Source organism: Fundulus heteroclitus, unplaced genomic scaffold (assembly GCF_011125445.2).
Source record: "Fundulus heteroclitus isolate FHET01 unplaced genomic scaffold, MU-UCD_Fhet_4.1 scaffold_39, whole genome shotgun sequence".
In the NCBI taxonomy this organism is placed as follows: Eukaryota; Metazoa; Chordata; class Actinopteri; order Cyprinodontiformes; family Fundulidae; genus Fundulus; species Fundulus heteroclitus.
Genome location: NW_023396803.1, coordinates 982,746 through 1,007,892, shown reverse-complemented (window position 1 = coordinate 1,007,892; position 25,147 = coordinate 982,746). Strand labels below are relative to the sequence as shown.

At 42.1% G+C, this 25,147-nt stretch overlaps 1 protein-coding gene across 1 annotated transcript in view; it reads left to right on the top strand.

Annotated features, from left to right (window-relative positions):
* Positions 1-25,147, top strand: part of dus2 (dihydrouridine synthase 2) — a 56,551-nt gene that overhangs the window by 16,626 nt on the left and 14,778 nt on the right. Inside the window, exons 4-6 of the mRNA XM_012858285.3 lie at positions 13,751-13,842; positions 13,956-13,999; positions 20,966-21,026. Coding sequence (XP_012713739.2) covers positions 13,751-13,842; positions 13,956-13,999; positions 20,966-21,026 — 197 coding nt within the window. The remainder of the gene's footprint in view (positions 1-13,750; positions 13,843-13,955; positions 14,000-20,965; positions 21,027-25,147) is intronic.

Genomic DNA, 25,147 nt, shown 5'->3' with positions numbered 1-25,147 from the left:
ATAGCCAAAGCTTCCAAAGCGCTCAGTTTCCGTTTGGTACCGTACCAGCACCCCCAACCCGCCAGCCAAACCGGTTTTGAGCTGGAAACCTATTTCCAGTGCGAACTCAGTCGGGTCCTCCCATATATATATATATATATATATATATATATATATATATATATATATATATATATATATATATACGTGTGTGTGTATGCGTCTGTGTTTGTGTGTGCCCGCTCCGCCGCAGCACGGCGTTATAGGGCAGGTGGTCATTATAGTATAAATATTAAAATATAAAAGCGTTCCAGCACATGCAGCATTTTAAGTGATTAGTTATCAGCTGATCGCTGCGCGGGTGGCTCCGCTCCGCTGTCTTAAATCATTCCGGTGTTGGCGACACTGATAACGAAGACCTAGTTATATTTAATTACAAATAGGATTTTTCCCCCTGCTCACAGGTAAAATACTCGCCCAGAGAGAGGCTTGAGCTGAAACCGAAACTGAAGGGGGTGGAATGGTTCTCCAACGACAGGGCTAATGGGGCATTTACATCTGAACAGGGATTCATGAGTTGTGAAGTACTGTCGGGGGGACTGGAGGCTGACGAAAATTCTCGTATCTCTGGGACTTCTAGCGTTAAAAAAATTGATGTGGACTTAGGAGGCCTGTAAACATTCAGAAACAAAGTTTGTACCGGGCTCTTTACCTGGAGAGCTACCACCAATCCACCAATTCCCGAATCCTCCTCTCACAGTCCTCTATGCCAAACTGATTCAGGCGGTTTTGTTCCTCCTGCGTCATTTTAAGTAATGAGCTACTCAGAGGCTTGGGCCTCCGCTCCAACAGAGGGTTCTGGGCCTTTAGCCCCTTTGACTGAAGAACTTTTACTATCCATTCTTTGTCACAGCTATGGATAGCAACACAACAACTGTAGCTTGGCACTACACGACAACAACACTGTAGCCTAGTTTGACACTACAACAAATAACAAATAACAACGCTGTATTTTAGCTTAGCACTAAACAACAGCAAACACAACACTGTAGTTTAGCTCAGCGCTAAACAACAAACTGCTAACCCGTTAAGTAGTTTCACTTTAACTGTTAACAGCAACACGCACTATGACTGACACTTCAGGAAGTGTGTTCAAATACATGCGTTTAATCTGGCTGCGCAGGGGAAAATCAACCCTGTGACAATGTTTAATATGCTTGTTTAACTTTCAGAATATTAACTGTTAGTGACATGGACCACTAACCTTTTGGCCAGTAATTAAGTGATAAAGCTGTGGCTTTGTTTGTGATGCAAGTTATTTAAGAACAGGTACTCTACACATGTGTGGAAAATAGCAAAGTGTTTTGGAACTTCAGAGGTGACAAACAATGACAGTTAAAACCGCTAAATTGCAACCTTAGTTTCAAAATCACAGCTCAATTTTGACCACTTGTGATAAGCAGAAGGGGAAGAGGAAAGAAAAAGAAAAGAGGAAAAAAAATAATATAAAAAAATACTAAAATAAAAAAATATTTTCAAAAGGAATAAAAATAAAACATGATAACTAGTTGAAGAGAAAAATAAATAAAATAAAAATTAAAGCAAGTTTTTAAGAAACTGACTTTCAGATGGCCGTCCAGGGAACGGCATGATCTCGCCTGTCTTTTAACTGTCACTGCAACTACCTATCCTGGCCACCAGATGGAGGCAGGGTGCCCTTTACTTTGGGAAGACTGAGCTGTAATTGCACACAATGTCCAGCAGATGTGGAATCGTGTGCCTCATCAAAACAATTATGCTGCAATTACACACAACGTCCACCAGATGGAGGCAAGGTCTCTTTTTTCAAAGCAGAACACGACACAGAAACTGCACATATGCTGTGCGCTCAAATCAGTTCAGTATAACTAACTCCAGGTTTAGGAATCAATACTCAAACCTCAGATTAACAACCTCAAACCACCACAAACACGTATATATTTAGTAGGAATGTTTCCTTAATCAATTATGACTGAACAGCCCTTTTGGCAAGGTGCTACAGTCAAAATGTGCTGGAATATAGATTGTTTTCAATTCAAAAAGATGCTGGTTATTCAATCTAGTCTAAAGGAACGCCAATAAAGTAAACAATGCCTACCCTGGGCAAAATCCAATTAATGTTATGCCAGAAGATGATTGAATATGATTATTATTATTAATTATAATTTGGTATTATAATTTAAATAAGTCATTCAAACTCAAAAATTAGCTATAACACATATGATTCAAATGGTGGTAATGCTAGGGCTAAATGATTGTAATGATTTATACTACTAATGCATTTATTATTTAGCTGCTATGAACTCAGTTATGCTGGAACCAATGATCTGATCGCACTCTGACCGATAAGATTTATCCAGCAACAGTGATAACTCAACTTATAACTGCAATTAGAGTTTAAACCGTTACCCTTTTATCACCAATCCAATGAAAATGTCTCTGTGTTAATATCAGATGTTAACTCCCAAAAGAGGCTAGCTCTGAATTCTGAATAACCATGCAACTGTGAATTGGAATGAACACAAGCAATTACTATTCCACAGTTGTTGTTTTATTGAGCAGCATTGATAGACAGAACAGCTTTGAGAGTCCCACTGGACGCTTTAATGTTTTCCACAAGCTAGTTCAGCTGAGCTAACTACAGTATAGTTACCCGATACCCTGCCAAGATGGCCAAAATGATGCGTGAGGGGAGGTCCTAATGATGCAGTCAGCACGTATGCTAATGTGGGGTGGTACCTCGCTCCGAGAGGGGGCGGCTTGAATGAGACATTCAAGGGAAGAGCACAAACTAAGTCCTAACAAAGAGATTGAACTAATAAGGACAGGGGTGAAGATAGAAACGAGGAGAGAGGAAGAAAAAAAAGGAAAAAGAGTTGGAGAAGCGACCCACAGTGGAGTCCTTATGAACCACAAATCAACACAGCCAAAAAATCACCTTCAAAATGCATGCACATACAAACAGAAAAATATTCAACAGTTAAAAACACTCCGTCCTGGAGTAAACAGAAATTAAACTAAACCCTAACACCTGCCCAGGTACACCTAACACCTTGTGTTAAATTTGTGTTGCCAAAAGGGCTGCCCCAGAGCGCTCCTGAAGGCGTCTTGACGAGCGCAGGTGTTTGCAGCAGCAGGGATGGGATGAGAAAGTTCCTTCTCTTTTCCAGGCTTCCAGACGCGTTGTTCGGCCAAACAAAAAAGTGTGGACCTCTTTCGATCACCGGGAGATAACGCTCTGTCTTTGATCAGAGGGAATTGAAAAGCACTTCTTTTTAAGTCGACCTCCTGCATCGGCAGAGCAGGGAATGGAGTTTGCTTCGGTAATCTTCGGTCCAGCAAAGAGTTATCGAGCACGTGGCGTGGGGGCGTATTTCCACGGAGTGTAACAGCTGTGTGCGCATAACGCCAAGAAGAAGGAAGATTGCCGGTGCGGCTGGGTTTCATACTTTTCCCTAGCAACATTATCTCTTCACTTCGTTGTTAGGGTCGCGGCCATTTTGCGCCGTGTTGCATGATGGGAGCTGGTGGCCATTTTGACCACCTTGCATCATGGGAAATGCAGTTTGTCACGTCCCGAACTAATGCAGGTTGTCGCGTCGGAACTAATGCAAGCTGTCATGTCCTGAAGTGGCGTAACACCCACAACTGCATAAAATCCTCCATGTTCTGCGTGGAGCCAAATATAGTCAAGATTTGCACGGCTACTTTTTTCAGAGCTGGGAAAGCTAAATCAGGAACTATTTGGACCCAAAAAGTGGAAGGATCACTCCTTAACAGACTCTTCCTTCAGGGTCAAATCTGCTTGGAGGCAGTGTCCGAAATTAACTTCCTAAATCACCGGCCAAGTTGGCCGGCAGATGTAAAAATCAACCGGCCAGGCATATTTTTTACCGGCCAAAATATTAATTCTCACCAGACCTCTCAATTTTTACCAAAAATTAAGAGTGAGATTATGTTAATTTGGTGGAGGGGGGGGCGTGTTTGGGGGCGTGGCTGACTGGACCCTGGAAGAGAAATCTTTGTTTCCTACCTTTTGATAGGAAAATATTAAATTTACTATAAAAGGCACAATATGAATTATCAGATTCACATCCAGGCAATAAGAAAACACTAGAGATTATCATTATTCTATCCATGTTGGTCTCATTAGTGAATGAGTTTCATCAAGCCTGTATTATCCAACATTTTTCCCTCAGCTGCCACACTTAAAGCATACAGGCGTTCATGCTGCGTCTTTAGACTGATCCAGCTGCTGGATAAACAGTGGGGAAAATGCATAAATGAAGACTGTAAAGGGCTCCTTTAGAGGGGAGAGAAGGAAAATGGGTCTGAGCTAAAGCCCCTGATGTTACAAGTTCCTTAAAATGACCCTTAAAAGTGCGCACCTAAACTATATGTAACGTAATTTTGCACACCTGAATTCAAGTGCAATGAACCATGCCCACCGAAGCACCACTGGTTCTGTGTCGTTAAAAACAAAAGAGCATGAAATACAGCTACTGACTCTACTATTGATTTCAATTGGGACATTTTGTTACGAGTGGAAGGACTTTAAACGTAGTGATTCACATTTTGAAGGCTGGCCGCTGATAAAAGCACCTGGCTCCGAGAGCGTGCGTGGGGGCGCAGTAAGAGCGGTGAAGCACAGAGACAGCGCACGTAGTTAAAAAATGCAGAATAAATAAGAACGAAACTTAAAAACAGACTAATTGGCATTTTAGAATGCATCTGGTTAGCAGATCTGTTTTCTGATCCAGCGTGCACCCATGACTGGTTCTGAATAAAGGGTTCATCTGGAAGCCGCTCTCCCCCCATGCCTCCTGCTCCGCAGAAGGCAGAGTTTAGACAGACCTCTGGATGGACAGAGCTGTGAACGGATCATCCGCAGCCCAGATGGGTTTTGTAATTTATTTGGTACAAACATTTACTCGCCATGTGGCAGCTAGCCCTCTGAAATTCACTCGCCAAACGGGAAATTTACACGCATTTGGCGACTGGCGAGTGTTAATTTCGGACCCTGCTTGGAGGTCAACTAACTGCATCTGTAAATGCCCAGCATTTACCCACTTGAAGTGCTGTGTAACTTCCTTTGAGAAGGTCCTGACATCTGTGATGAGATATGGGTTTTTAATAACACGGTAAGCTGCTGACCAACACTGAAGCTGTCAAAACGATTGATGAAGTTTACAATGAGCTTCTCAATAAAGTCAACAAAAAAAGATACATCTCGCTGTCCCTCAACCTGTTCTTGCACTGCCGGGAAGTGGACACAGTCTTCCTGCAGATCTTCCTTGAAAATCTCAAGTTTCCTTTGAAAGGCACGGACAGCTGTCATTAGTTCACAAATTGAATTGTCTCTGCCCTGTAGCCTCAAGTTCAGTTCATTTAGATGTAAAGTAATGTCAGCCAAAAAGGCCACATTGTCTTGCTGTTTCTCATTTTCTAACATAAACTAACAGCTGAGCATTGTCACACATGTCAGTGGACTCATCCACGGCTAAGCCTTGGGGCCTTTTTCATTGCTTAGTCAAGCTGGGATGGCACAACCTGAGTTAAAACTTCACATTTCTCTGTAGCAGTTGATGCAGACATGGGGATTTCCTTTATTTTCTCACAAAGTTAAACATCAGGCTGTTGTCTCTCACCAGCCTAACAGCTGCTCCACCTCCTCTCTGTAGTCCTGGTTTCTGTCATATCTGATCAGGCCCACCACTGTTGTGTCATCTGCAAACTTCACAATGTGATTGGTGGTGAACCTGGGGACGCAGTCGTGTGTCATCAGAGTGCACAGCAGAGGGCTCAGGACGCAGCCCTGAGGGGAGCCCATGCTGAGGGTGATGACATCACAGGTGTTCGGTCCGACCCGGACCGACAGAGGTCAGGAGATGAGGGAGTCTAGCAGCCAGTTGCGAAGGGGTGTGCTGAAACCCAGATGATAAAGTTTTTCCACCAAATGCTGTGGGATGATGGTGTTGAACGCTGAACTGAAGTCCAGGAACATGCTCAAGGGGGCGGGGCGTGGGTGGGCTTGGAACCAGTTAATAACTGCTTGCAGTTCTAGTTTAAACTTGCTTTTCCGTAGTATGATTGTTCGTACATTTTTGTGTTTTTAAATTTTTTTTGTAATGCTTCTTTGATCCCGTGTAGGGACCCCGTGTAAAGCGGGGTCTGGGGCAGTTTGGGGAACGCACCTCACGGCTGCGCTATTTAGCAGCGGCCGACTGGGTGTGTTCCTGGCAACGCAAGGCCTCAGTCAATCGTTCCCCCAAAATGTTTGTTAAGTGTATGTGATGGACGGTTGTACTGGAACTGAAATTTCGATTGTAATGCAAATTGCAGTTGACTAATAAAATTGATTGATTGATTGATTGATTGATTTGAGTGTCCAAAAAGTGCTATATAAGTTTGAATTATTATTATTAATAATAATATTTTAAAGTCTGAAAATCTGACAAGTGTGGGTGTTCCATGCCCCACAGGTGCGACACCCATGCCTGTGGTGGTGTTGTGGTGGCACTGCATCAAGAAATACAGAAGTAAAGAGATTGGTCAGCAACACAGCGCAATTTCCTTTGCCGGGAAAATTTTAACAAAATGGAGTGACTACAGATCTTTGCTGTGTTATTGCCATGCTGTCTTTTGGCAAATGTGCCAGACAAGCAGAATTCAACAGTGGGATCAACATGAGCGGAGGACGAGGCAGAGTACCATGGAGATTGTTATATTTTACACAAGGCGGGTGAGATAGCTCCGTATGAAGTGGCAGTGTTGTGCGAGCAGGGGTGCATAAAGCTTCATTCAAGTGATGTCATGTTTACACTTTTGTCGAGCAAGGTATTTACAGTATATGATTTACTTCATTAGTATTATTGCTCAATTACAATTGTATTTACCCAGATTGCCCTGTGCTGTTGAGGGCTTCCTGCTTTTCAGTGGCCTTTGGTCCACTTGGTATTCCCACATATATTCCATCCTCTCCAGTTTTCAGTTCAAGTGAGCTGGCCACTAGGTTTGAGGTGGACCTGAGTTAGCTCTTTTGGTCTGCATCAGAGATCAATTGTGCATTCACACCTTCCCAAATGAACCAAAGGAAGGGTATTAATATACCCTAAATTTGTCAACATGGATACCATGTGTTAAGCCATTGATTTATGACTGAATTTGTGAGGAATAGGTCTGTGTAGAACATAGGGTTGTTGAAAATATTTTATATATACTTACTAAAGTATCAATTCTAAAATGCTGTATCCAGATACAATACTAATTTGGCATGGTATCAGTACTAAATATTTTGCATAAAAGGCAAATGAAGAAGGAAAACCCAAATATCTTGACAAGCCTTTGAACAAACAGTTTTTTGAAGTGGTGGCAAGGAAGTCGAGCAGCACAACAAACTTGACCTAACATCTCAAGGACTGACACCCTAGCCTTTATGATGAATTACGATTGATTAATAAATCAAAGTTACGTTCATAATATAATTTAATACATTAAATTTATTGCTGATGTTAGTGCGACCAGTGGTCCTCATTAATGTTTTGTGATTAGCTGTGGCTAACATGATGCTGGGCCTGTGTTATAGTATTTGGGTTTTTGATTTGGCAGTTACTTGCAGTCTTATTTAGCTAGTATCTGTAAACGGTGGGATTTAAGAAAAAACAACCAATAAACAGTTTCATATTTTAGCCTAAAATATTTAGTTTAAAATAATTCCTTGAGTTACTTAGTGAGGTGTGAAAAATCTTTTTGTCTCTTTTCTTTCCAGCTTCTGGGTGATTATGCATAAGTTTCTTGTGATCATAATCATTATCACTGTCATCATTATTTAAAGAGCACTTTAACACGAGGTAAAACAAAATAACATCTAATAAAATTACTTAAGTAAAAACTCTACAGTTTAAAAAACAACACAACAATAATAATAATAAGCTGTTTAAATCATTAAAAACAAACATAAGTTCTTTAAACTGAACTCTATGATAAACAGGCAACCAGTGAAGGGAGGCCAGGATGGGGTAATGTGCTTTGTTTTATGTTTTTCCATTAAAAGGTGTGCAGCAGCATTTGAACCAGCTGCAGACTGACCGATTCAGAGATAAAGAGAATTACACTAATCAAGCCATGATGAAATAAAGGCTTAGAGTAGTGTTTCCATATTTTTGCCTTCAAAGAATACTCTGGGTTTTACCTTTGCTTTGTTCCTTACTTGATAAAAATTACTTAACTGAGGTCCATTTTTGACTGTCAAGTTTAACATCACCGTCCATTTTAAAATCAAGAGATTTGAGTTTTGATGTTCTCCTTATCATTAACTTTATCTCTTTCTATAGATTCTCTTTCTCATTCAATTTAGGACTTTCCATATGCCTTATCATATATGTCTATATCGAAAAACCTACAGTAATGAAATGTTGATTCTGGATGTAATGTAGGAATTCCTTCAATATAAACCAAAGAAAATTTTACATTATCTGCCAGAAGCTGGATAAAATCTTTAAAAAATAGACAACAGTATTTTCACACCTCACGTACCGGTAGTAGCTCAAGGAAATATTTTAATCTAAATGTTTTAGGCTAAATATTTTAGGCTAAAATGAGTAAACCCTAGTAAAGGATTTTTGGGTAAACTAAATAGAGCAGTGTTACATGTCATTGTTTCTAAAACAGCATTTTTCTGAGCTGGGTCTAAAAGGGCAAATATTGAGAGTATACCCACTTCTCCAGGGACCACTACACCACGTTCGCATTAGCTACCGCAAACAGCACAGCAGCAGCTGGAGCAAGCTCTACCGCCACTAACGTCGGGAAATCAGACGGTCTTCCAAAAACATTTGGATCCAATGCAACACTGCACCTCCAAACCCTGTTGACAATGAATGTGATAACCTTAACATGGTGCAAGGAGAACAACCTTGTTGCTCAACGCTCTAAAAACAGTGGAAATGGTTGTGGACTTCAGGAACAATTCAGCCCCAGCAACCCCCATCACCCTCTGTAACTCCACAATTGACACTGTGGAATCTTTCCACTTCCTGGGAACTATCATCTCCCAGGACCTAAAGTGGGAGCTGAAGATCAACTCCCTTACCAAGAAAGCCCAGCAGAGGATGTACTCCTGCAGCAGCTGAAGAAAGTAAACCTGCCAAGGACAATGATGGTGCACTACTACTCCTCCATTGTTGAGTCCATCCACACCTCCTCCATCACCATCTGGTATGGACAAGAGCAGACTGCAGCGTGTCATCCGGTCTGCAGAGAAGGTGATTGGCTGCAATCTTCCATCTCTGCAGGACCTGTATGCCTCCAGGACTCTGAGGTGTGCAGGGGAGATTGTGGCTGATTCCTCACACCCCAGTCACAAACTATCCTCTGGCAGGAGGCTGCGGTCCATCAGGACCAAAACCTCATGCCACAAGACCAGTTTTTTTCCGATCCGCTACCAGACCCAGAGCCTCCCGTGACACTTGACACTGCCTCTCTCCGTCCCCCATTCAGGACCTACAAACTACACCAACGTAGCACCCCAGACCATCTGCGTTACATTACTGCATAGTCTGCTGTGTGTATAGCTCTAGATTCTGTATTTATATCAGTTTTGTCTGCACCATCAACACAAAGTCAAATTCCTTGTAAGTGCAAACCTACAGTGGGGAGAACAAGTATTTGATACACTGTTGATTTTCCAAGTTTTCCCACTTGCAAAGCTTGAAGAAGACTGTAATTTTTATCATAGGTACTCTTCAACTGTGAGTGATGGAATCTAATACAAAAATCCAGAAAAATACAATGTATGATTTTTAAATAATTAATTTCCATTTTATTGTGTGAAATAAGTATTTGATACACCAGAAAAATTAAACTTAATATTTGGTACAGAAACCTTTGTTTGCAATTACAGAGATCAGACGTTTCCTGTAGTTCTTGACCAGGTTTGCACACACTGCAGCAGGGATTTTGGCCCACTCCTCATTCAGATCTCCTCCAGAGCCTTCAGGTTTCGGGGCTGTCGCTGGGCCACACAGACTTTAAGCTCCCTCCAAAGATTTTCTATTGGATTCAGGTCTGGAGACTGGCTAGGCCACTCCAGGACCTTAAGATGTTTCCTACGGAGCCACTCTTTAGTTGCCCTGGCTGTGTGTTTTGGGTCGTTATCACGCTGGAAGACCCAGCCACGACCCATCTTCAGTGCTCTTACTGAGGGAAGGAGGTTGTTGGCCAAAATTTCACGATGCATAGCCCCATCCATCCTTCCCACAATATGGTGCAGTCGTCCTGTCCCCTTTGCAGAAAAGCATCCCCAAAGAATGATGTTTCCACCGCCATGCTTCACGGTTGGGATGGTGTTCTTGGGGTTGTCCTCACCATTCTTCTTCCTCCAAACATGACGAGTGGAGTTTAAACCAAAAAGTTCTATTTTTGTCTCATCAGACCACATGACCTTCTCCAATTCCTCCTCTGGATCATTCAGATGGTCATTTGCAAACATCAGACGGGCTTTGACATGCGTTGGCTTGAGGAAGGGCAGGCACCTTGCGTGCACTGCAGGATTTTAATCCTTGACGGCGTAGAGTGTCACTGATGGTTTTCTTTGAGACTGTGGTCCCAGCTCTTTTCAGGTCATTGACCAGGTCCTGCCGTGTATTTCTGGGCTCATTCCTCACCTTCCTCAAGATCAATGATGCTCCACGAGGTGAGATCTTGCATGGCGCCCGAGACCGAGGGAGATTTTCCGTTATTTTGTATTTCTTCCATTTTCGAATAATTGCACCAACTGTTGTTGCCTTCTCACCAAGCTGCTTGCCTGTAGCCCATCCCAGCCTTGTGCAGGTCTACAATTTTATCCCTGATGTCCTTACACAGCTCTCTGGTCTTGGGCATTGTGGAGATGCTGGAGTCTGATTGATTGAGTGTGTGGACAGGTGTCTTTTATACAGGTAACAAGTTCAAACAGGTGCAGTTAATACAGGTAATGAGTGGAGAACAGGAGGGCTTCTTAAAGAAGAACTAACATGTCTGTGAGAGCCAAAATTCTTACTGGTTGATAGATGATCAAATACTTATTTCACACAATAAAATGGAAATTAATTATTTAAAAATCATACATTGTATTTTTCTGGATTTTTGTGTTAGATTCCATCACTCAGTTGAAGAGTACCTATGATAAAAATTACAGTCTTTGCAAGTGGGAAAACCTGGAAAATCAACAGTGTATCAAATACTTGTTCTCCCCACTGTACTTGGCAATAAACTTGTTTCTGATTCTGATTCTTAAGGTACCCATTAATACTAAATGTACATTAACTAACACATTCTTAACTTCACACTTTGGACCTTGTACTGACATATGACATTGATTGCAAATAATTAACGGTATTTCCTCACAACCCTGTCCTCCATCCATTCATTTTTCTACACGCTTATCCCTGTTGGGGTCGCTAGGGGTGCTGGTGCCTATCTCTAGCTGTCAATGGGCGAGAGGCAGGGTACACCCTGGACAGGTTACCAGTCTATCGCAGGGCAACACAGAGACAAACAGGACAACCATTCTCGCACACACTCACACCTAAGGAGAATTTAGAGAGGGCACTTAACCTAACAGTCATGTTTTTGGACTGTGGGAGGAAGCCGGGTACCCAGAGAGAACCCACCCATGCACAGGTAGAACATGCAGACTCCATGCAGAAAGACCCAGGTTTGGACTTGAACCCTTATTGCTGCAAGGCAACAGCGCTACCCACTGTGCCACTGTGCAGCCTGGTACACAACCCTCTCCTATCTGACCATTTTTTTAATAACCTATGAGTTCAATTTAACTGAGTTCTCCACCCCAATAAGAAAGTTTAATTATAGTAGATCTTTATCAGATAATGCTGTATCAAACTTTAAAGAGTCTGTCCCCCTTTTAATTTCATTAGTATCACAGAAAAGCCCAGCAGATGGCTGCAATTTTGTTTCTACCATTCATAAATTTATGCCTTGTTTGATGGTGTCACTTCCTCATGGCGTCTTGCATTAAACAACGTACCCCCCTTAAAAAAGAAGGTAATTTTTCACAGGAAGCTTGGACCCTGGTTTAATTTAGAGCTGTGTTCTTTGAAGCACAACGTTAGGAAATTGGAGAGAAAATGCCCTCTACACATCATGGGATTAATTTCCACTGTTGATGACACTATATTTGTCCATAAATCAAGATAGATCCAATCAATTACTTCCACTACAGGCATGTCTTGATGAACTCAAAACCTGGATGAATTTAAATTTCCAGCTTTTAAATTCTGGCAAGACAGAAATTGTAATATTTAGATCAGAGTCCTCAAAAATAAATTTCTTAATCAACCACTTAGTCTGGGTGGTATTAATTGGCCTCTGGTACCTTGGTGTTATTTTTGACCAAGACATGTCATTTAAATCCCATATTAAATAGTTTTCCAGGGTTTCCTTTTTTCACCTCCTGAGTATTGCCAAAATTAGAAATATTCTGTCCAGGAGTGACGCAGAAAAACTAGCCCATGCATTTGTTACTTCAATGTTGGGCTATTGTAATTCTTTGCCATCAGGAAGTCCACAAAATGTTGTTTTAAGTCTTCAGCTGATTCAAAGTGCTGCAGCAAGAGTTATGATTAAAATCAACAAGAGAGATCATATTTCTGTTACAGCTTTCCTTCATTGGCTTCCTGTTAAATCAAATCCTCCTTCTCACGTATAAAGCCCTGGATAATCAAGCTCCATCATATATCAGAGATCTGATTACCACATATGTTGCTAACAGAGAACTTTGCTCTCAGTCTGCAGGTCTACTGGTAGTTCCTAAAGTCTATAAAAGTAGAATGGGAGGCAGATCCTTTAGTTATCAGTCTCCTCTCCCGTGGAACCAACTCCCAGTTTTGGTCGGTGAGGCAGACATGCTGTCTACTTTTAAGAATAATCTTAAAACATTATTTTTTACAAAGCTTATAGTTGGAGTGGCTTAGGTTACCCTGAGCTATCTGTATTTATAATGCTATAGGCTTAGGCTGCTGGAGGACATCAGGGTCTATTTCTCTCACTCTAAGTTCTCCTTATTTTCTCCAATTTGATTGTTTGTTGTTAGTTCAACTTTTAACTTTTGTTCTCTGTAATTTTTTTCTCTATAGTAGGTACACCTGGTCTGGCGTTCTGTTAGTTGAGACATCATCCAGGGAAGACAGATCATCCGCTATTGCCATATAATATAGAAAGTATTCCTGTATCAATGTGTGCTTTTGTGTTTCTGCTCTGTCCTCTCTAACCCCCAGTCGGTCCAGGTAGATGACCGTTCACACTGAGCCTCGCTCTGCTCAGGTTTTCCTCCCTGTTAAAGGGGAGTTTTCCTCTTCACTTTTGCGTCATGCATGCTCAGTACGAGGGATTTCTGCAAAGCCATCTACAATGCAGACGACTGTCCACTGTGGCTCTCCTCTTTTTCTCAAGGAGTGAATGCTGCTTGTCTTGACGTGTGATCAAGTTTAAAGACGATGAAATCTACTGGGTTTCCTTTGAGAGGAAACTTTTAGAACAATCTGTATGATTTGATTGAATTTGACTTCAGATGGCATGTGTTCTGAATTGGCACTATATAAATAAAATGTATATATATATTTATATATTTATAAAATTTATATATATTAAATAAAATTGAAATATTTAATTGAATTGACAGGTCTCTTAATACATGTTTTGACAGTTGTTCTTATTGTGTATGCTTTACCAGATGTTCTTGGAACTGTGGACTTTGTGGCTCCAGATGAGCGTGTAATGTTCCGGACTTGTGAGAGGGAAAAGGACAGAGTTGTCTTCCAGATGGTGAGATCAAACATGTTGTGGCAGCAGCAGCTCTCAATCGAGCTTGAATTCTCCAATGGCTGGTTTCTTGTAGCTCAACACTCAGGATTAAGACTTTATTTGACTATTTTTAGGGAACTGCTGACCCTGACAGAGCGTTAATGGTGGCCCAGCTTGTGTGAGTATTGTCGAACCTGCTGACCTAGATCCCATTTGACCAAAGGCTGCTCCTTGTTATCAAATTTAGCCAGTGAGCGCAATAGTTAATCCGATAAATCTGAAAGGCCACAGCAGAAATGACACATGGTTATCCTACTCTAGAGATGCTACATACGCTGGCTGAAAATAAATATCCCAATTATGCTTACTAGTATAGCTTACTATAGCCCCATTTTCACTACCCTTGTTAAACCGATCCATGCCGAGCTCGGTCCGAGCTTGGATCATTTAACCAAGCCGAGCTCGGTTCTGACGACCCTTTACACAACACGCTATCTCGGATCCTTGGTTCCTCGCCTCCTAGTGACGACCTGCAGTACTATTGCTCTATAGGATTGAAGGAGAGAATCAAGCAAATCAAAATGGCGGCGCCTGACTCTCCGGCGCCCGGAGAGTCAGGCGAAGACATCAACTTTTGGTGAATTTACTTGATAGGGTCGGCTTTTGGGACGTGGATAAGGCAAACAAACGTCTAATAAGGATTTACAGACACAAGAAACAACGACAGATACTGAGGTTCATCACACTGCTAAGCAGAATCATCACTGGAAATCGTGTGTCACAGTAGGGAAGCTAGTATTTTTATGAATGTCTGAAGTGTCAGCTGGCTGTAAGGAGATCACGCGGTCTGCTCATGCGCTCTTTGTTATTAGAGAACCGAGCCAGGGAAAACCAGGCCGAGCCCACATATGGAACTGGTCTGCATTTAGCGCGGTCCGGTTGTGTCTGGCTCCGTTCAGTTCAGTTTGCGTTCCATTTACACTCGATAGTTATGTCAGTTACCAAACTCGGACTGGTCTCGGCACGGTTAAAAAGTGGTAGTGTAAACGGGGTATATAGAGCAGCTATCCTATTCTTTATACATTTCTGCACACTTTATTCATGAATATTAAATATTTGTCCTATTTGTTTATCCTCAGTAAAAATACGTAAAAGCCGCACCTTTAACGCGCCGGGCTGCTGAAACTAATTAGTTTCCCTCTCTGATGATGATAAAGTTTCTTATCTACATATTAATAATTGTACAATCGTTAAAGAAGTTTACGTGCTCATTAAAGGGTGAGTTATACTCACGCGTCAGAGTGATACGCAGGTCTCGTTCCCACCTCTGGTAAATGTGGCCAAAATCTTATTTTATTTTTATTTTTTTGCAGGTGAAGGGTCCATGTCAGAGAACCAGTGGGAGCATTCAAATCTGGCCCAAATCAGATCTTTTCAAGTTATATTTGATCCACTTCTATATGTGGTCTGGAGTCTGAATTGTATCTTATCTTTTTGAATGTGACTCCAGTGAGAACGACAAAGGTGGATTTAATGCGTCTTTGACATCAGTTTCTATAGACACGTGTCACAACTTTGCACCAGCAGCAGCTGGAAGTGCTAGCAGTTAGCATTAACAATAAAGGTACCGTGGCAGCCGACTGCCACAGCGATTAAAAATTATTGTGATGAGTGTTCTGCTTTTGGAGTAGAGATGAGAGGTGCAAATATAATTAAAGGTTGTCCTCGACTTCTTAAAGTGAACTTCGTGTCTGTGAATTTAAGATCCCTCCCCCACCAGTCCTGGCTGCATCTCCGCAGCCAAACAGAACTCTGTTTAGCCAAAACTTTGTAAAATACCAGAGTTTCACTTTGTTTTTATGTTTCCCCCCTTTGGCTCACTAAAAGTCCTTCTCACTACTCCTAACAGTTCTTTCACATTGGGAGCTTAAGGCCTAAGATGCTTTTGTTAATAGCTTTTATTTTGTCGAGGTAAAATTACAAGAACAATCTTAAAATTTTAAATACCCATACCCATTTTTTCCCTTTTAAATTGTCACTAAGAGCTACTTTTAGTCATAGGATTCTTTGTAAATAAGGGCACTTATGTTTCAGTTAGTTAACTCAGTCAAGTTTTTCATTTTAAAATGTTGATGTACTGGAGATAAACAGGATTAAGGTGGACTATTAGTTCCTTGCATGGCTTGGCAGGAATTTATTTTCAATTGTGCTCTCATGAGCTTTAAAATTTATTAGAATGTAGGGTTTTTTCTCGTTTGTCCTTGCCCTCTAGTCTGTATTTGGACGAAATGTGGACATTCACTCCTCAAAAGACTGCCAGCTATGCGGCTGTTTTGCTCTTCTTACTAATCTTTTTCCCAGAATGATTGACTTCAAATAGTCTGGAATGGTCTTATAGACCAGTTCACGCGTGACGTCACAAGCTACATCCGGGTCCCGTGGGTAGGCAAAAACAGTACTGTTCTTGTCTACTACCATGACAAACAGGTGAATTAGAACATGCTTTTAGTTAGTTTATTTTTGGAATCTAAACAATGCCTACGACTTGTGCTCCCGGTTGCACACAGAGGCATTCCAAATCGTCGGATGTACGTTTCTTTCGTTTACCGAAGGACGAAGAAAGACGAAAGAAATAGATAATTTCATAGAAAAGGACGCAGGCGGACAATCCCAATCGACTGTGGGAGCCATCACACCACGCCAGAATTTGCAGTCTACACTTCATCTCCAGTAAATACAACTTAATTTTGCACTGGTCATTGTTCTACTTAAATAATTATATAAATAAAATATTTATATACTTTAATACTTTACATATTATATTATTTATACTAAAGTACTTTAATACTTTAGTACAGGGGTTTTCAAATTCATTGAATGTGAGCCTCCCCTTGGAATAGGTAAAGATAACCACGACCCCCCCCCACCCCCCCCAAAAAAAAAAAAAACACAAACCTACTGCACACAGGTCCCTGCAGCAAATGCATCTTTCTTTTGTGTTCCTTGAATCCTGTGTTTCACAAACATCTGATAGCCCAATACATGTTTTTTATTGTATTTATTTTAACAAAGTACATCCATAAAAAAAGGCCTATTCATAAAATCCATCCATCCAAATATTTCCATTTTACATGCTACTTTTACATCACGGACAGAGGGCCTATTTTTAAAGTTGAACTGTCATTAGAGCAAATTCATAAACTGTTGTGCAATTATATACTGTTTAAAGGTATTTAATGTTTCATAAATAACCATCTGTCTGTTAAGTATTGTCTGGTGATGATCAGCTCTTAAGCTGATATCAAGACAATGGTTGAAAGGGATGAATTCGAGCACTAGCGTTCTTTTTAACAGCAAAACCTGCACACACACAGAATAATGGAGTGACAACTTCTTTTCAAGTCCAAGAATTTAATAACAGAAATAAAATGAACATCCAGAGAACATCACTGTGTAATGCTGTTTACCTGAATTAACACAATATTTCGATTAATAAATCCTCTCTACTAGGCTAGTGAAACTTAACTAAACTACTAAGAAAAATTAAGATAAAAAGAAACTTAAGCTAAGGAACTATTTACATGCAAAACAAACAAAAGTGGTTGATCATAATCAGATTAATTCAGTGAATCCTTGTTCACTACAGATCTGATTTCAAAAGCATGGGATGGAGCTAAAAACATTTGCCATGTATTTCAATCCATTCACAATGCAAGGCCCAAGTTAAACAAAACATTATTTGTTGAAATAATATTCTAAGGACCGGTTTGTCCTGTAAAATCATTTAAACCCTTACAACCGAGTTTGTTAATGCGATTCTCCCTCCGGGTGTCTGGGGTCGCTGTGGCAACTCGGTGGCTAAGAGGTTACAACATAAAGTTGCCAAAATTGCCTTGAAAACCGGCATTAATATACCATAGTGATGCGGGAATATAGCTCATAACACCATCGGAGGATGGCGGGGCTGAACAGTTACGCTTTATGCTTTAAAACAAACTCCTTTTGAAATGTCCAAAACCTTTGGCCGTTCCAGGAAGAAGCGTTGGAAGCAGGGAAGTCGTTGGTTTGCCTCTTGGCAGGCTAGCGTTAGCGGGCTAGCGCCCGGCTCTGCTGCACCACATGGTCAGGTCGGAGGCCTGGTGCCCTGCAGGCAGTCTCTGGCTTGGATGCAGTCCGATTTGAGCAGGGGTTTTCCTCAGCATACAGCCTTCACCTCCATTGGGGTTCGTTTCCCTGTACAGACTGAGGAAAAATACACAGAGCTGTTTCGCATGCAGGATCTTTGCCCCTGCATCTGATCGTGGGGTTAAGACAGCAACTTAGCTCTGTATTTTGTGTGTTGTTCATCCGGATTCAGTCAGTTCCTCTGCTGAAGCAGGCAGTCGAATCTAGCAGACCCTGGATCAAGCGTGGCTAGTCCAGGCAATCTCCCTCAGCTGCTGGCTTGTGTGTCGGTGAGGGCTGACCAGGCCCTCATGGTCTGGCCTTCTTTGTCTGCTCTGAGCGAGAGCTGTAGAGCTAAAGAAGTCTGCAGAAGAAAGCTGAGGAGAAGAAAGAGTCTGTGTCTGTGCTGTGACTTTAATCTCTAAGGAGGGGTCACAGCTGACCTCCTGCTGGGAAAAAAGGCTCTCAGGAGGAGACAGAGATGGATAGAGGCCATCTCTCTCTCTCGTGTCCTTTTGGCCATGTCTGCCGCAGGACAGAATTCTTTTTGTCACCTCTTCCTTACTGTTCAGGATCCAATCTGAGATCAACTATTTATCATGGTGTTATTGCATAACAAAACTGACAAACTGAACTAAACAGAAGCCAATGTCAAACTGAACTCACGTCAACAGGAGACGTTAGCTGAAATAATAATAAAAAAGAAAACCTGAATTTAACAGACGTCAACACATCCATATTCCGATTTACTTTTTAGGCTAATTATACACAATTTAAACCTATTGCTATTTTAACAACCAAGCATTTCATTATTATCTCTTATCTGAAGTATTTCTGATGTTTGGCACTTTGCTTTACCTCGTGTTAAAGTGCTCTTTAAATAATGATAACTATGATTATGATCAGAATAAACTTTTGCATCACCTCCCAGAAGCTGGAAAGAAAAGAGACACAAATATTTTTCACATCTCACTTAGTAACTCTAATATTGCAGCATTTTGATTAAATCCATCTGAATGTAGTATTGGCAAGCCATACTCTGATTGGATGGGAAAAAAAACATGTGTGATTGTCTGGTGGAGTGGACAGTTTTTGAAGTCGCAGCGCAGAAACAACCGAGCGAGTGCACAGCTGTTGTTGAACGTGGAATGAGCAGGTGCTCGCGAGCAGAGATGGAACTGAGCGCGAGGAAAGAAGGATGAGAAGAGTTTTTCAGAGTTGAGTGCGCACCAGACCAGTTTTGAGCGTTGAGAGTTGTCTCACTGCGCGCTTGATTGGTTCCTGCGCACTCAGACAGAAGGCAAAAATATCGCTACATAGTATTTCACTGAGCTGAGCGGCAGCGCTGTCTTCTTCTGTCTTCTCGCGCCTCCCATGTGACTCTTTGGCGCCCCCCAGGGGAGGGGGGCGCCAAAGTATAAATATAACTACTTAAGTCAAGACGTAAATGTTCGTTTCGTAATAATATACGTACATGTACAATGTATGCAAACCCTCTGGCATGAGTCTGTGGAAAGGATTAATAAGACAAAAACACCAAAATAATCCTTAGTGAACAATGTTTTTTTTAACCTACCGGTGGCGGGTCTTCCTCTCTGCTGAGGCGCTGTCTGTGTCCGACTCCGCTTTCGTATGTTTGTTATGGGAGTTTTGAGCAGATAACTGACTTCCCTAAGTTACTGAAGAAGGAGACCGGTGGAGTGATATAGTTCCAGCACTTTTATTGAGAAACAGAGCAGAGGTCACATAGATGGAAAGTAATCGCACCCCACGGTTCCGCTGCGGTCTGCATCTGCCCTGTCTCTGTCTGTCTCGCTTTTCGGGCTTCCCCTAATACTGCACCGTGGCCTTGGTTTGAGACATAACAAAGACAGTCTATCATAGACAATAATCATTCTACACAGCATTCAGCCTTGCACTCAGCAAACCGTGGATCTTATACACAGCCATCATATCTCCAGGCCTCCTCTGTCCGAGTGGTGTGAGGCCATAGTGACTTCAGAATGATAACATTGTTACACAAACATGTCTGAACATCCATCCATCCATCCATCCATCCATCCATCCATCCATCCATTTTCTAACCCGCTTAATCCCTCATGGGGTCGCGGGGGTTGCTGGTGCCTATGCCCCGATATAAAATAATTGTAGCCGTCCAGTGGTTTCATGGCTTTCATGCTCTCTCGTCTGTACTGGCCTGCCGTGTTTATAAGGTAGCTGTATATGTTGCCATACGGAACACTTGGCCAGCATTTCACAGACTCGCTCCATCCCTTCAGGCTTTTGCTGTGTGGATCTGGCAATCTGATACCATCAACCATCAACTTACACTTAAAATGATCTTGTGATATGTTATCTAAAGAAGAAAAATACGTCGAGAACTCGTCGTTTCCTTTATTTGCGTCCGCCATTGTGTTCGCCTTTTGCCTAGAAGTCCGGCGCGCATGCGCGAAAAACCCGGATCAAAACAATAACAATGAACTGGTCTGTTACCATTCCCAGATATTTGCGCAGCAGAAATGACTTTTTAAAGGTTAATAATTAATGCTGGATGCAATGCAACTAATGCAGGATAATTCAAAATCAAAGCTGGAAAATCCAAAAGGATGTGCTTGATTTGTTCGAGACCGAACAGGGAAATTGATGTTATGTCTACCTTGCTAACCTGAACCCGTCACCGAATTTGGTATCTTCAAAACTAAAACAAACTGACACTTCTTTCACCCACATATGTCTACTTGTGATTGTAGAATCTTTAATATATCCGCTCAAACACGGGATAGTAATTAGGTATATTTCGTTTTTTGTTATTTCAAGGTCACACATATTCCAGAACTCTGTATGTGAAAAACGTTCTTACAAATACTTTGGTTAATCCCAAAGTGGTTAACTAGTGCATCAGGCCCTAACCAATGACACCCTAGTGAACTTGGGTGTCATTGGCGCCAGATGGCGTACTCAGACTATGTATGTTTTTTAGGGAGAAGGATGTGGCTGCCGTTGATGTGAACATGGGCTGTCCAAAGGAATACTCGACTAAGGTAAGTTAATGTGTACAGTTTTTATTCTTTCTGTGACTGTACCACTTGAATGAAACCAGCAGCTAAAGCCAAATACCTTTCATGGTTTCTACGTGTGGCCAATTAACCTGACTCGGGTTGCAACAACTACCGTCCTGTTTCTCTGACCCACTGTCATCATGAAGTGCTTCAAGAGGATCCTCCTGACACATATCAAGGACGCCATCACTGCTGGCCTAGACAGCCTGGAGACTTGCTATACAGAGTATGCTGTCTCACTAGCGATTCACATAACTCTGACTCATCTGCAGCATCCCAACACCTATGTTAGGATGGTATTTGTGGACTTCTGCTCAGCATTCAGCACTGTGCTCACAGACATGCTGGCCGTGAAGCTCCACAACCTGGGATTATCTCCACCGCTATTCTCCTGGATCAGTGACTTCCTCACCAACCGTCCCCATGCGATGATGATTGGGAAACTCAAATCTGCTCCACTGATCTTCAACACTTGAATGTTGCAGGGATGTGTCCTCAGCCCTGTTCTCTTTACCCATGATTGTTCTGCTATCCACCCCACAAACATTATTGTGAAAATTGCGGACGACACCACTGTAGTGGGTCTCATTTCCAACAATGATGCAACCTATTATAGAGAGGAGGTCCGCAATCTGACACAGTGGTGCTCCAGGAACAACCTCATTCTGAACACCAGCAAGACCAAGGAGGTCATAGGGGACTACAAGAGGTCCGTTAAGACTGAACACGCTCCACTCTGCATACAGGGGGAGGTGGTGGAGCAGGTGCACACTCCTGGACTGTGAACATCTACCACTTGGTGAAGAAGGTGAAGAACAGAACTTGAACAGCTGTTAACAAAACTTTACAGAGCTGCATTAGAAAACAGTTTGTAGCTCATTGTAACTGTGTAGTATGGGAGCTGCACAGTGCAGGAGAGGAAAGATTTAGCACGGCTGGTGAGCACTGTTCCCTCGAAGCTGCATGCATTCGCAATCCTGTATTGCATCTGGATTTAACGCGCAAAATAAAATCCAGACTGAACTGTAAACAAAATAATAATAAACCAAGTTATTTTATACCTTCTTGCAATTCTGGTGGGATGGTGTTCCACTGTCCCACTCTGTGTGCGGCAGATGTCTATCAGAGTGCACCACTGATTGATAGATGGGGCAGATGCCTTTATAGTCGGGCAGGTGGTGGTGTGTGTCTTTGTTACTCCTGCTGCATGTCAGCTGTTTGTGTAGCTGTGTTTCTGGGATCTGCTTATCCGAGATCGTAAGTGCAGTTTTTCAACCAATTTATTTGGACTTTGGGTGCAACACCTGCTGTTTGTTCCTGGAGCTCTGTTTCTCCGCTGGTGTTATCAGCTGCAGTCCTTCCAAGTGCATGGCTTCTGCTGTTAACTGACCAGCCTTCTTGTTCTACCTCCATTTTTGAAAAGCAACTCAGTTTGTAAATGGCTTGTATAGCGCTTTATCAAGTTTGACAACCCCAAAGAGCTTTATACTACCATCAGTTATTCACCCATTCACACACACAGTCATACCCTGACGGTGGTGAGATACATCGTAGCCACAACTGCCCTGGAGCAGACACAGTACCACATGCTTGTGCCAAATTCCATCACACAAAATGTAAATAGTTTAATGGCAATACAATTTGAACTCTGAAAGTTGTACATGTCTCTCAGTTCTTCCTTAGCAGGACCCCTACTCTGACATAAAACATACCATAAACAAACCCAAGATTTGTCTTTTTCATGTAATCTGGTTAAATCAGTTGTATCTAAACTCAGAATTCTAAAAGAAAGTATTGCTGTAATTTGATTGTTTTTGTAAGCAATTTTAACTTATCATCTCAGGTTTTGGACAGGTGTATTAATTGCCTCCGTGTGCACTTGGGATTGCTAAAAGAGGTCCAATTAATGCTTAGACAAATGAAAAGTTAGGGTGAACATTGGTATTGAGGGACAACACAGGGATTATAGGTTGCTGTCTACAAGATCAAGATACGGTTTATGCTTCATGAGTCCAGAGAAGGACCAGACGTGTTGCCACAGATTCCACCCACCCAGGCAATACTCTGTTTGACTCACTTCCATCAGGGAAAGACTTCAGAAACATTAAATCCAAAACTAACAGATTCAAAAACAGCTTCTTTTCAAAAGCTGTGAGGGCTATTGACCCCTGCTGAGAAGGTTGTGGTCTGTTAGATGTTACAATCACACTATCTACCCATTTGCACACTGACATTTCTCAGGGATGTCAACATCCACAAACGGATGCTACTTTCACAACTAGAGCACGGGGGAGCTAAGACACAGTCAGATAGGGGGAGTTAACGTCAACCTTCCTGAGTTTGGGTACCAAGCCCCATTGATGCAAGAATGACTGAATAGGAGAATGTCTGACCTAAGAGATAATATCATGGCTAAATTAAGAGCCTGTCAACCCCAACATTGACTTGTGAAGCGAAGTGAAGTGCGTCCACAGGGTCTCCTAGATCATGTGATACAGCACTAAGTACAATTATCCCTACTGTGACCATCACAGAGACCAATGAGCTGATATACAGTACAGCACTAGTGATCCTTGGGATGCTTGGCAAATGTAATGTTAAGAGCAGCCATAATGGACAATGTCAACCATGGAAGAGAGGGTTGGAAGCCAATATCAAGACAACACGGAAAGAAGTGAGCCAATTGTCAGACCTCCAGAAGGGTGCATCCAGAAAGGGAATCCCCCAGAGATACAAACTGGAAACCGCCAATCAAAGACTCCAAGCTTTTGCTGCCATACTGAAGAGATACACAAAGGAGATAGAAGCCAGAAGAATAAACAGGCTGTTCTCCGTCTAACCAGCTAAAGTGTACTCCCTGTGGCAGGGTAACAACACACGAGCCAACTGACCAAGGCAAAAGACTGAGCAATGTTGGAAATGGATATGGGAGAAAGAAGTACCACATAAGAATGATTCACGTTTGCTAATAGATCTAAGAGCAGACCACAATGCTCTCCCTGACAAAGTCCAGTGAACATCACAATGGCAAACATCCAACAAAGACTGTCAGGTATGAAGAACAACAGCACCAGACCCGCATATGATCCACGCCCATTTGCTGAAGAAGCTAACTTGTCTCCATGAACACCTAGCGGCACAAATTAACCAGCTGCTGACAAATGAGACTCACCCTGAATCGCTGATGGAGGGAAGAACAGTGCTGATAATGAAAGGTATAGTTGGTATTGGTTACTGGCCAATACCAACTATTGGCCAGTAACCTGTCTCTTCACAACATTGAAGCTCCTGTTAGGGATCATAGCTGCTAAAATTAGGTGGGCACATGGATCAACACATGACAGAGGGCCAGAAAGGCATAGGTAAAAGTGCCAGTGGGGTCAAACACCAGCTGCTGGTTGGCAGAAGAGTCACCTAAGACTTCAAAAGCAGGCAAACAAACCTGTGCAATGCATGGATTGATTACAAGAAAGGCTATGATTCAATGCCACACACATGGATCCTGGAATACCTGAAGATGTACAAGGTCAACAGCACTCTGAGAGCCTTCATTGCAAACTCCATGAGGCTGTGGAAAACCACCGTTGATGCCAACTTCAAGCTATTTGCACAAATGTCCATCAAATGTGGAATATACCAAGGAGATGCTTTATCCTCTCTTCTGTTCTGCATAGATCTGAAGCCCCTCAGCAAAATATTCAACAAGTCTTGGTATGGATACCGGCTCAGGGATGGAGCCACTATCAGCCAACTCCTGTACATGAATGACATAAAGTTGTACGCTAAAAGTGAGCAAGACATTTACTCGCTGATACACACCACCAGGATCTATAGCAGGGACATTGGAATGTCATTCGGGCTGGAGAAATGTGGCCAGATGGTGACAAGAAGGGTAAAGTAATCCACACAGAAGGGATTGCACTCCCAGAAGGGAAAATAGCAGATGTTGAATAGATCTATAAGTGCCTTTTGAATACCACAAGCAAATGGCAACCACAAAGAGGCCACAAGGGAAGCAGCAGCAGCCAAATACCTGCAACGAGTAAGGCAAGTTCTGAGAATTCAACTCAATGGTGAGAACAAGGTCTGGGCAGTCAACAGCT